This window comes from Vigna unguiculata, chromosome 5, assembly GCF_004118075.2.
Source record: "Vigna unguiculata cultivar IT97K-499-35 chromosome 5, ASM411807v1, whole genome shotgun sequence".
Taxonomy (NCBI): domain Eukaryota; kingdom Viridiplantae; phylum Streptophyta; class Magnoliopsida; order Fabales; family Fabaceae; genus Vigna; species Vigna unguiculata.
The window spans coordinates 810,011-822,846 of NC_040283.1; the positions used below are offsets into that span (position 1 = coordinate 810,011).

The window sequence follows — 12,836 nt, forward strand, 5'->3', positions numbered from 1 at the left end:
AAAAATAAGTCTGGAAAGCTATAGCTGTTACTTGATAAAATGTATGAATCCATCCACATGATAAATTGTGAGATAATTTAAGTTAATCATAATCTTAAGTCTCTTGTTAACGGTTCAATAAATCATAACATTCTAAGTTTTTTAATAAAGTGAATATGTTGTGAAATCGGTCACTATATCAATGGATTACATTTAAACTAGCTATAAAAAATAAAAAAAAAAATTCTCAATTAGATTATTCTATTACATGCCACTAATATAGTTCCCTCTTATAAGTGAATCTCCAAGCATCCTTTCATGTCAAAAATAAAATTATGCCTGAAACTGGAAAATTTTCGCCTCCGAACCTAAAAATTAGACTATGAACCTGAAAGCAACAAAATGTGGACGTCCTCATAACTTGCATGTTAGTTTTGGCGCCAGACACAGTCACTGTATCTCATAAGCACCTGAAACTAGTTTTGAAAGAAAATACCATTCCATTTCAGATTCCAGACCCGAGGATCCTCTTTCTTCTTCCATTCCCATTTTTTCTCCCAATGTGATTGATTACTCTTCCAACTTTCATGGATTCTGAAACCCTAGACTCCACCCAGCTGTTCCTCACAGCCCTCAAAACCCTCCAACCCGAGCTTCCTCCTCCAGCCTCCACCTCCACCTCCACCTCCCTCCCCCCACTCCCCTCCTCCCTCCCTCACTCCAAACTTATCCCTCACACACGCTTCCTCGTCGACGCCTTCCGCCACGCCGGCCCCTACTCCCACTCCTACTTCCTCTCCCACTTCCACTCCGACCACTACACCGGCCTCTCCGCCTCCTGGTCCCGCGGCGTCATCTTCTGCTCCGCCACCACCGCCTCTCTCCTCCGCAACATCCTCCACGTCCCCGCCGCCCTCGTCGTCCCTCTCCCCCTCCGCCAACCGCTTCGCATTGATGGCGCCCAAGTCACCCTCCTCGACGCCAACCACTGCCCCGGCGCCGTACAGTTTCTCTTCGCCATCCCCAGCGCCGATGGCACCGCCACCCTAAGGTACGTTCACACCGGCGACTTCCGCTTTTCTAGCTCTATGGTTTCGGAGCCCGCCCTCGCCTCCTTCGTCGGTGCCGATGCGGTTTTTCTCGACACCACATATTGTAACCCTAAGTTCGTTTTTCCCTCGCAAGAGGAATCCATTGATTACGTTGCCAGTGTTGTGGAGAGGATTGAGCGTGAGTGTGGTGATAGTAATGATAAAGTTCTGTTTCTTGTTGCTACTTATGTTATTGGGAAGGAGAAGATTTTGCTTGAGCTTGCACGTAGGTTTAAGAGGAAGATACATGTTGATGCTAGGAAGATGGAGGTTTTGAGGGTTCTTGGGTATGGGGAGAGCGGTGAGTTTACTGAGAATGGGTTGGAGAGTAATATCCATGTTGTTGGATGGAATGTGTTGGGGGAGACTTGGCCATACTTTAGGCCTAATTTTGTTAAGATGAAGGAGGTTATGGCTGAGAGAGGGGGTTCCTACTCCAGGGTTGTGGGCTTTGTTCCTACCGGCTGGACCTATGAGGTGAAGCGCAGTAGGTTTGCAGTCAAGTCCAAGGATGCATTTCAGATTCATCTTGTGCCCTATAGTGAGCACTCGAACTATGACGAGCTCAGGGAGTATGTGAAGTTTTTGAAGCCAAAGCGTGTTGTTCCGACTGTGGGTTTGGATGTTGAGAAGAGTGACAGTAAACATGCTGACAAAATTAGGAAGCATTTTGCTGGGTTGGTCGATGAGACTGCTAACAAGCATGAGTTTTTAAGGGGCTTTTGTGGCGGCCTTGGTGAAGTGGGTTTCAAGGCTGAGAAGGGTGTTAGTGATGTTCTGGAACCTGGTCAAGGCATGGACAAAAAAGTCATTCCATTGGAGGAGATAAAAAGTGATAAGAGTATTGATCCAGATGTGGCTGTGGGTTTGCCTTCTTTTGTGGGAGATACTTGTACTGAAGATCCTACTTTGCTGAGCGACGAAGAAAAAGAGAAAATAATTGGAGAACTTAGCTTTTGTTTGCCCACATGGGTCACCCGAGACCAGATGCTGGATATGATCAGCATATCTGGGAGCAATGTCGTTGAAGCTGTTTCTAATTTCTATGAACGTGAAACTGAATTTCATGAGCAAGTGATTTCCTGTCAAACTCCTGTTTCAACATCCAAGTGCTGCACATTAAATGACACTGATTCACTTGCAAAACCTAGCCTTAATAATGCAAACAGCACTAGGAAAAATATTGACATTTTTTCTAGTCAAGACTCTAAATCAACTATCCTGAGGCATAAAGTACCCAGTCCCATTTCTCCTGCCAAAAGGAAGAGAAGTAGTGACAGTAAGCCAAACAAAAAAGGCAAAGTCAAAGCAAAATCTGAGCCAAGTGGTTCAAAGCAGTCCACGCTTACAAGATTCTTCAGGAAAGTAACACCTGAGATTCCTGGTGGTACTCAATCTGATAATTCTGAACCAAAGCTTGAGCAAAGCTCTGAAGTTGAAGACTTGTTACCAACTGATGTTGGACAAATGTACAAGGATGAAATTGATCAATTTTTGCAGATAATAAATGGGAATGAGTCATTAAAGAACCATGCCATGACTATAATTAAGAAGACAAAAGGAGATGTCAATAAAGCACTTGATATATATTACTGTAATTCTGGAAATCTTACCGAAAATGAATTATCAGTTCAAAAGGAGAGCAAAATTGATAAACCATTAGTAAAGAAACATGCATCAGAGGAAATAAGAATTATGCCTGATATTTCTGGGCAGAAAGTGTTAAAAGATAATGTAGATGCTACTCAACTATCTCTACCACCAGAGAAATACAACCCTATAGAACATGGTTTGTTTTAGTTTTTATTCCCCTGGATATACTGGTTTAGAAGATTTTCAGCCCCATGCTTTTACTTTTATTTTTTACTTTGTATATTCATGTTCTGTCTTGTAACCTATGTATACAATGGACATAAATGAGCAGCATGTTGGAGAGATGGACAGCCAGCACCATATTTACATATTGCACGAACCTTCAACCTGCTAGAGGGTGAGAGAGGAAAGATTAAAGCTACTTCACTGTTATGCAATATGTTTAGAAGGTTCACTTGTTACTCGTCACACTCTTTGTATCCATTGCCACTCTCCTTTTTATGGAATAATGAAATAGTTTTTCCCCTAATTGGCTAATTAAAGAACATTGTTTGCATGCGATGTTTCTATCACAGTTTGTTGGCTTTATCTCCAGCAGATGTGCTTCCCGCTGTGTATCTATGCACAAACAAAATTGCTGCAGACCATGAAAATAAGGTAGGTTTCCTGGTCTTGACAATTTGGGCTTATAATCTTTATCATTGATGAGAATGAAAAGGCAGTTCATTGATGAGAATGAAACGGCAGTTGGGTAATTTGAAAAATAAATGAATAAATCAAAGTAAAACATTTATCCTTTCCTTTGCTCTTTTATATGTGCTGTATAAATTTTTTAAGATTAGGACCTAATTCCTTGGTGAACACATTGACACTTTGTTATATATGGCATTTTTGTCCTTTATTGTTGCTTGAAGGCGACTGTTTGTATCAAAACTAGCCATTTTGTATCTAGTTTTTCTTTGAATTTCTATTCCTTTTTCTTCAACTTTTTTTTGGATAACAAGGAGTGTAACCATGATTTCAACACCCTAGTTATTTATTTATTGTTTTATGATAAAAGAGGGGAAAAGAGGCACTACGGGCCTCTATTTATTTATTTTTAAGATTAATTAATTCAATAACATAAATCGGTTGTTTGCTGATACAAAGATATGTGTGGCTTGAAGATGTAGTTATAAGAATAAATAGAGAACTATGGAGGAGGGTATGGGGGCAAAATGGAACACAAAAATGTATACACCAAAGACTCATATCCCCTTTATATATAGTTATAAATAACATGTGAGCATGAAGGAAGCGGGGTCCACTATGTCACTCTGCATGGGTTTTCTTCCCCCCTTGAAGCGAATAGTATCTCTAAGTTCTTGATTAAAATTGACCACTAATATCTATCAGCCAATTTAAAGATCACTTTATTCATACAATAAAAATACCTATCTGCAAACAACATTACTTGTTTAAGTTTGAATGAGAATAAAAGTGTAGAGTATTGCAATAAGAGTGTTATTATGCACTAACAAAGTTCCTTACAATTAATGTCAGGAACTAAATATTGGTGGAAGTTTAGTCACTGCAGCAATTGAAGAGGCATGTGGAACAAGTCGTTTGAAAATACGGGAGATGTATAACAAATTTGGTGATCTCGGTTGGATAATTGTTTTCATAGTTTTTTTAATGTTTACTACTAAACCTGTTCCATCTATGAGGATTTTGAATAACTGAAATAACCTGCAATGGTTAAACTTAAAGGTGATGTTGCTCAAGAATGTCGTCAAACACAGAGATTTCTTGCACCACCAACACCACTTCTAATTAAGGATGTTTTCTCTGCACTACAAAAGATAAGGTATTAACAACAGCCTTTCTGTTTCGTATGGTGAGCTAAGATCACACAACGGATATTATACCTTCCAATTGTCTGTTCTTCAAATGTTTAGTTAAAGTCGGTGCTAGGCTTAGGGTCATATGTAATTTCAAATGTTTGTAGTGCTCTTTAGTTAGGTAAACTTTTAGTTCTGCTCTACATTATCTCATGTAGTGTTCAACAGTGTACAAACAGGCAGTGGAAGTATATCTCGCAAGAAAGGAATCATTGTTCATCTCATGCACTCCTGCCGAGAGAAGGAGATGAAGTTTCTTGTTCGAACCTTGGTAAATATCTTAATTTTTTTTTGCTGAATAGAAGTTTGGTGGGAGGGAAGCTTACCCTATTCTGTATCCGTGTTTGCTTCAGTCCAAGTTTGAACTCTGCTTCATGTGTAGGTCAGGAACTTAAGGATAGGGGCCATGCTTAGAACTGTTTTGCCTGCATTGGCTCATGCTGTTGCTATGAATTCTAGCCCTACTTTTCACCAAGGAGGAACTGCAGAAAATTTGAAGGAGAAACTTCAGGTGCATTCTGCAGTCATCTTCTTTTACCTATGTCCAAGTTAATGTATTTATGTGCTATTTTGTTTCCCTATTTGCTTTTTAATGGTTGATATTATCTTTTCATAATAATTAGTTTTCATCAGCCATTTTATATGTAGAGGAACTTCCGTTTAATACGATAATAGGAGATAAGATTATGTTAGTATACAAGATAACCTTATCCAAAAATACATTCAGTAAAAAACATGAGTAACATATAATACAAGGACTTGTTAGAAGTAGTTCAACCATCCAATGCTAAGTTACCTTGCCTCACGTGTTATAATCCTAGGGAATAATCTCCAGTAATTCCTGAAGAGTCTATGTACATGGACTATATGCAAGATCTATACATTACATTCTACAAGAATAAAAGCTTTCCCTTCTATCAGATTAGGTTCCCTATCTTTCTAAACGCCCTCCTTCCAAATTCAACAGACATCATCAATATGATTGTTGCTTTAAACCCCTGAATGTCTAGCAAAGGAACAACCAAAAATTTCATTTACATTACTCAGTATTAATACAATAGAAAAAATATTCTCGGATAAGAGGGAGAGAAAAAAGTGCAGTGGCCGAGGATAGCATATCCTTCACAGAAAATTAACTAACGTGCAGGCTACTCACTAAGTAATGATATTAGGGAGGGTCACCATACATACTCTTATCCTTATATATGCATAGAGGGTTTTTCATATTTGAATCATGATCAATTGGTCATCAAGGTGCAACTTTACTGCTGCACTAGGATACATTCTCCATAGGGAAGAGAAAAGAAAATACCCAATGAACAAACTGAAAGTATATCAGTTGTGTAAAGCTTGCCAATGCCTCACATTCTTTCTATTTTGTTCTTTACTTGTTCTGAAGTAGCTGAAGCTGAAGAGAATGTTATTTCGAAGGTAAATGCTGGAACCGTTAGACAAAATGACATTCTTAGACACTAAATTTCAACCCCAGCATTTCAGTCTGATGGGAAATTGGAGAACAGAAACTTCTTAAATGTTCGAGCATTATGCTCTGACAAAGTAAAAGCATAAATAGTGCATCTTCACAAGACCTTTGTCTTTTACATTCCAGCTAAATCCTGTAAAACTTGTAGTGGTTTTCATCAAATCATAGTGAACCTAGATTTGTGAGAGCCAAGAGGTCTATGTGTCATGTAATTAGCTTGTAAATTATGCAAAAATGGTAGTATAGTAATTTTCAAATTTCAATGTAACTTTAATGATTTAGTAATTATAGGCTTGCTTTCAATTCTAGCATTCATGATTCCTTTTCTTTTATCTATCATTTCTCTTGGCTCAAACTTGGAAGTCTTACCCTTCAATCTTTTGCCCCTTTAATGTTTTTTTAAAATCTGTCACATATAAGTTATAACGGTTGGAGGTCTTATATCGACTAAGAATATGATCAAATCATAATATATAAGGTGGTGCAAACTTCACTTTGCAAACTGGATTTTGTGGTTGAGTTAGACATGAACACACTTAATAAGATGGTATCAGAGCTATTTCAAGCTTATCCTATGAGATTTATTGGACCTATTGTATCATCCATTGTGGAGTTGCTGTCAGACTATCCACAAATATCTAATTCTACGTTTGAGATGTTCATTTCTCAGCGTGAATTGGTGTGTTGAAGATCCCATATTAAAAGGGAATATGGCTAAATCATAATATATAAGTAGAATGTAAACCTGACCTACTAGCTGGCTTTGTATGATTGAGTTAGAAAAAACTAACTTACTGAGAATAACTATTTTCCATAACAAGTTTTGTGAAACTGTGTGAAAAGATGATGATACATGCAAGGTTGTGTATTTATTTGGGCTGCAATTCTTAATTGGATTTAACACTAACAATTTGTTACAGGTCAATAAGGTTCATGGGGCTTGTTTTGTTACAGTCTAATAGTAGAAGTGACAATTTATATCTGTCACTAAGTAGTTTTCCTCACTCCCCAGGTTCTTTCTATGGAAGTTGTTGAAGCATATAACATACTGCCAAATCTGGTAAGTATTATATATTTGAATTGTGAGTCTTGCGTTGAGGTAGATTTTCTGATTGAGACCACAGCATTATTGCATTCATTAGGCTGCTGTTAAGACTCTATAGTACTCTACTCTCATATGGTAGGAGATAGGAAGCTTGGCACTAAATATTTTCGTGTTTCTGAGCAGCTGTTGTTGAAAGTGAGAAAGTATAGGCTTTATAAATTTGTATCTACTGCATTGATTAATATGATCAAATACTGATAATGCTTGATATACAATTTTATCAGGACTTTGTCTTTAGGTTCCAATAACTTTTTCGAAGTTGTTCTGATTTTTTCTTGATTGTCTGTAATTCATATTTGTTTGTTTTAAGGTTGATTCATGAAGGATAATCTGCTTAGTTTTGACTCTAAGCATTAAAGCAGTCTCATGATGTTAAAAAATTTCGTTGTCATCTACTTATGCAGGATCTAATAGTTCCATCTCTCATGAACAAAGGCATTGATTTTTTGGTTTCAAGTTTATCGATGGTTCCAGGCATCCCTATTAAGCCTATGCTAGCAAAGTATACACTATTCCATATATTGGCCCTTTCCTGAAACCTTGATGATTTGATTTCAAGTTTCTAGAACCTTTTCTCAACTTCAGTAGTCTTCACAAGTCCTCACGGATTTTATTAACTCCCAATTGATTCTTTTATTTTCCATTTCTTCATAGGATCACCAATGGTATTCCTCAAGCACTGAAGCTATTTGAAAATAAAGCATTTACATGTGAATATAAGTATGCCCTATTCCTTAATTAGTTAGTTGTTTCCTTTTATGTTCACTTCTCTTTTGACATCTCATTGCATTCAACGATGAACATGAAGAAGCAAGTTGTCATTTAATATTTTGGTGGGATATATTAGCTGGGTCATATGAAGTTTCAATCACAACAGGTTGCTTGTTAGAGCATGTGCATATTAAAATAGTAATTTTATCCGCAATTCTACATCACTTCATTTGTCAAATTTGTATGTCAATGCTATAAAACTTATGGGACAATGTGCTGTTAAGTTTCCTTGACTGTTAATTCTAAAGTTTTTTCCAAGTTGACTATTAAAAAGAAAAAGAAAACATCTTTTAGTATCAAAATTGAACATTTGAAATTTTTAATATTCTAAGTTTCAAAATTTGAAATTCTAATCTGATTTCTATCTTTTACAAAAGTTTTCTAAAATATCTGTAGTAGCGCAGAGATTACTTGCACTATTGTACAAAAGAGAGGTAGTAGTAGGTGCAAAAATGTCAGATTGCTTCATGTATAATCAGTTTTATGTGAAACTTGAAAAATTTGTTGGATAGATAGTGATCTTGCGTGTTTATTAATACCTTTCAAAATGGTGATATTATTCAGGGTAAACATCCACTTCGGCATTACTTGTCTCTTGTTCAAGATGAATTTCCTTTTTATTTCACATCACTTGTTAAATTGAGTTTAATTGAATCCCAGGTATGATGGTCAGCGGGCTCAAATTCACAAATTAGTTGATGGATCAATTTGTGTTTTTTCAAGAAATGGGGATGAAACAACTTCAAGATTTCCTGATCTGATTGACATAATCAAGGAATCCAGCAAGCCTGTTGCATCAACTTTCGTAATGGATGCGGAAGTACAAAAAAGATTCTTGTCGTGATATTCTTTATATTTGTTCTTATTAACTTAGCTCCTAGTATTCACTCATAATTTTATGGTTCCTGTACCTTTCAGGTTGTTGGTATTGACAGGAAAAATGGATGCAGGATTATGTCTTTCCAGGAGCTATCATCACGTGGGAGAGGTGGAAAAGATGCATTAGTTACTGCAGAGAGCATCAAGGTTGGACATTTGCATTTGGCCTATAAAACACTTTATTTTTATTAATTCTATTCAGTACTACAGTTCAAAATAAAAGACTTGACCTTAGTTGATACTGGTTTGTTCTATGGACAGCATAGTTATTTAATTTCAGGTTGTAGTTAACTTAGATACAAACCAATTATTTAACAATCTTAGGAAAGTTACCTGACTCGGTAACTTTTAGAAGGGTTTAGTAGGATGAAGTATTAAAACATTTGTTTAATTGTGTTGATATTATGCTCTTTTCTTCTTTTTCTTTCGATTTTTCTAGTCAGGTAATTTTGCTTTGCTTTGGTTCCTTTGAATTTGACGTGGTTTGGTTTTGCTCTAGTTCTTGCAGTAGTATTTCTTGTCTTTGTACTTCTCTAGTTCTCTTCTTCAACTCTATTTGCAGTTTAATTCTGATATCTTCTCTTGGTTCGTGCAGGTGGATATATGCATCTTTGTTTTTGATATCATGTTCGCAAATGGAGAGCAGTAATTATCTTTTACTCAAGCTTAATATAATATATTTGGTGATGAGCTTAGAAAATGGGGAGTCTTCTGTATTAAAGATGTTTTACCCTAACTACTGGATAAGACTTGATAGTATATTGATTATGGGGGAGTATAGTGTGGGTTGTTTATAAGATGGTGCGAACAATGCTATCTGATGTAGGATGGACAATTGTGCAGTTAATCAATGATGATCAAACATGTGAATCTCAAATTAGATGCAAAGTATGTCTGTCTGGGCAGTTTTGATTTGCTATATAATGAGACAAATTGTCCTTAATCAGTTGATTTATCCTACAAATTGCAGGTTATTGGGTTTTCCTCTGCGCCATAGACGAAAGTGTATGCATCTAATCATCTGTAAATCTTCTGCATTTTCTGAGGCAAATTGTAACTTGTAATTACACTTTCATATTAATCCTTTTGTTTATCTTGGAAATTATACAGATCTGAAGGATTTATTCTATTATGAGAAACCTGGGTATTTTGAATATGCAAAGGAAATTACTGTAAGTGCTTCAGATTATTATTACTATTTTCTACTGAAATCTATTTATAAAAGGCATATATATGAGTACTTAAATGTAGATTGAAGCAGATGATGCTTGCTTAGCTTGTGAAGCCACATTAACCAAGGTAAATGCTTTCCTGGAAGAGGCAATCCAGTCTTCTTGCGAAGGAATTATGGTGAAAACATTGGATGTTGAGGCTGGCTATTTTCCATCAAAGCGTTCAGACAAATGGTTAAAAGTTAGTATTTGTCCTGCAGTACTATGGACATTTTAGGTATTAAATCTGTATCATATTCTGATCATTCATTTTGTAGGTCAAGCGAGATTATGTGGAAGGATTAAATGATACTCTTGATTTAGTACCGATTGGTGCTTGGCACGGAAATGGAAGGAAAGCTGGATGGTAATTTTAATCATCGTACTTTTTTCTCTTAAAATCATTTTAAGATGCTGCAATGAAACTTGTATTAACTTGAAATTATTTTATCTCATTTTTAAAAAATTAGTGTGCATAAGTATATTTTAAAAGCGCAACAGAAAACAAGACAAAAATATTCAGCAGAAAATCCAAATTTGTGACTGGACAACCAAGTTTTACTTGAGGTTAGGTTGTGGGAGCAAGGGGCTAGGTTATTAGAAACCCTTACATTCAGTAGTTAGGGTAAAACATTTTGAGCAGTGAACATATAATTGGGTTAGGGTTTTTTATACTGAGAAGCAACTGTTTGTGTAGGCCTAGTGAATTTTGCTTTAACCGTACATGTGTGTAGGCCTAAACTTCTCAGCGCATAGTGCATGTCGTTTCATTCTCAGATGCTTGGAACAAATCAAAAAATGGCAATAGTTTGTTTTAGTATGAAATTTTTGGGTGAAATATCTATGTTAGGTGCAACCAATAAAGCAATAGTCATATCTAACAATTATAAAATATGGAGTATAATCAATAACTGATGCATTAGAGTAAGTATAAATCACAAAAAGTCTGAGTGGCACTTTGGTTTGAAAAAGGTGTTTTAAATATTATGATCCATGTGATTGGTAAAGAATGAACATGATTATGTCGAGCAATAGGCCAGCCTTTGTAATTGTGATAGAAATTTGTGTGTATAATATATAGTAAAATCATGAAGTTTTATTATTTTTCTCACTGGTTGATATGCCATGCATGATTACTTAAGAACTTTGTTAAAACAACAAATGGAAAATGAAGTGGCAGAAAAGTGTATGCATTTTCTGCACCAACACAATGATTCTATTTGTTGTACGAAATCGATTTACTTTACTGCTGTTTATCTCTGGATCTTTTACTGTTGCAGGTATAGTCCATTTCTTGTGGCGTGTTTCAATCCTGAAACAGAGGAGTATCAAAGCGTATGTCGTGTGATGTCTGGTTTTTCAGATTCATTTTATATAGAGGTATAAATTGTTGACTTCAAAGTATTCTGTGCCATGCGAACTAACTCGAAGTACCATGTACTCCCTCATCTTAAGTTGAGGATGTGATCCGAATTATTTTTTTCCTAACCCTGTGCTTGAAATACGAACTCTTAAACATCTATGTCGGATCTATGGTTTCTTTTTCTTACATAGTTGAAGTTCATAATAGTTGATTGTTAACCCTTCTATGCCGACTTCTGCATTGGCCATTCATATTCTGGTAAATGATATTCGAGGACACTTAAAAACAGTTTAAACCTTGAAGGACAGCGAAACAATTTTTTAAGGGTGGGGTAGACAATTTTGTCTTGCTACAATCAGAATATTAAAATCAAATGAATCCTTTGTATTAGCAGAATAATAATGTATTGTAGTGTCCATGCACGTACAATTTGCATTTTGAGAGCAATCTTGAGTACTTTGTTCGTATTAACTAGTCCAGTTATTTAACATTGCGTAAATGGAGGTGCACAAAGGACTTATTGCTTTCTTTTTCTTTTTGAAGTTGTTGTATTGGTGGCAACATTTTTTATCATCACTGACTCGAAATTACATTCCACTACAGATGAAAGAATTTTTCTCTGGGGACAGAGTCTTGTCCAAAAAACCGCCATATTATCAAACAGGAGAGGCACCAGACATTTGGTTTTGTCCAGAAGTCGTTTGGGAAATAAAAGGAGCAGACTTTACAGTATCCCCAGTTCATCATGCTGCAATTGGTTTAGTTCATCCATCTCGGGGCATTTCAATCAGATTTCCAAGATTTATTTGCTGTGTCTCAGACAGAAACCCAGAAGAATGTAGCACAGCTTCCGATATAGTTGAAATGTTTCATTCTCAGACTCGGAAGATGGATGTCACGGCTAAATAGTGAATGTATATAACCAGTTTTTGTGTAAATCATGTAGGTGTCAGCTTATTGAAGGGTTTAACATTTTGCATGTACATAGTAGAAATTTTAACGGCAGATCCCTTGGCTTGTAGGACTCTTTGTAGGCCACTAAGAAGTTACCATATCCCACTTATTTTGTGCTAGCTTCTTTCTATTTGACCAATGGATACAGTCCTCATCATAAAACTTTGTACAGGTTTGAGATACTTTCATATTCAACAAACAGTCTACAACATTAAATGTGGGGTGAAACCAATATACGGATAACTAGTTGGTTGAATCTTACGCATTTTCTTTAAGTACCCTCATAAAACTTTTGGACATCTCATTCATTCCGGATTCCGGATTGTAGCTGTATATCATGGCATTAATCACTTGTTTGTCACAACCTTGTTTGACTTTACTGTTATTTGTTTGGTTGGTCCACATGAAAAAGAAGAGAGAAATAGATTATATTCTTGTGAATGCCACTATTCCTCCGAAGGAACAAGAGTAGTTATACTTGAAGTAAACCTATCAAATTTCTTGATTGAGGTATGCATAATCTTTCA

At 36.1% G+C, this 12,836-nt stretch overlaps 1 protein-coding gene across 4 annotated transcripts; it reads left to right on the forward strand.

The window, feature by feature from the left end:
* The first annotated feature begins 293 nt into the window (after positions 1–293).
* Positions 294–12,565, forward strand: LOC114185359 (DNA ligase 6). Of its 4 annotated transcripts, none has more exons than XM_028073034.1 (19): positions 301–2,859; positions 2,995–3,112; positions 3,239–3,320; positions 4,206–4,299; positions 4,413–4,509; positions 4,712–4,814; positions 4,926–5,054; positions 7,039–7,086; positions 7,536–7,633; positions 7,786–7,851; positions 8,563–8,722; positions 8,821–8,928; positions 9,377–9,426; positions 9,752–9,786; positions 9,892–9,953; positions 10,033–10,194; positions 10,271–10,359; positions 11,273–11,372; positions 11,959–12,565. In XM_028073034.1, the coding sequence occupies exons 1-19, from the start codon at positions 567–569 to the stop codon at positions 12,262–12,264; spliced, it is 4,200 nt and encodes a 1,399-aa protein (XP_027928835.1). In that variant the 5' UTR covers positions 301–566; the 3' UTR covers positions 12,265–12,565. The 4 variants fall into 4 exon arrangements, 2 of the variants coding, with proteins under 2 accessions (XP_027928835.1, XP_027928834.1); XM_028073033.1 differs by having other exon boundaries at positions 302–2,859; positions 4,206–4,308; XR_003604784.1 differs by lacking the exons at positions 11,273–11,372; positions 11,959–12,565 and having other exon boundaries at positions 294–2,859; positions 4,206–4,308; positions 10,043–10,194.
* The last annotated feature ends 271 nt before the right edge of the window (positions 12,566–12,836 follow it).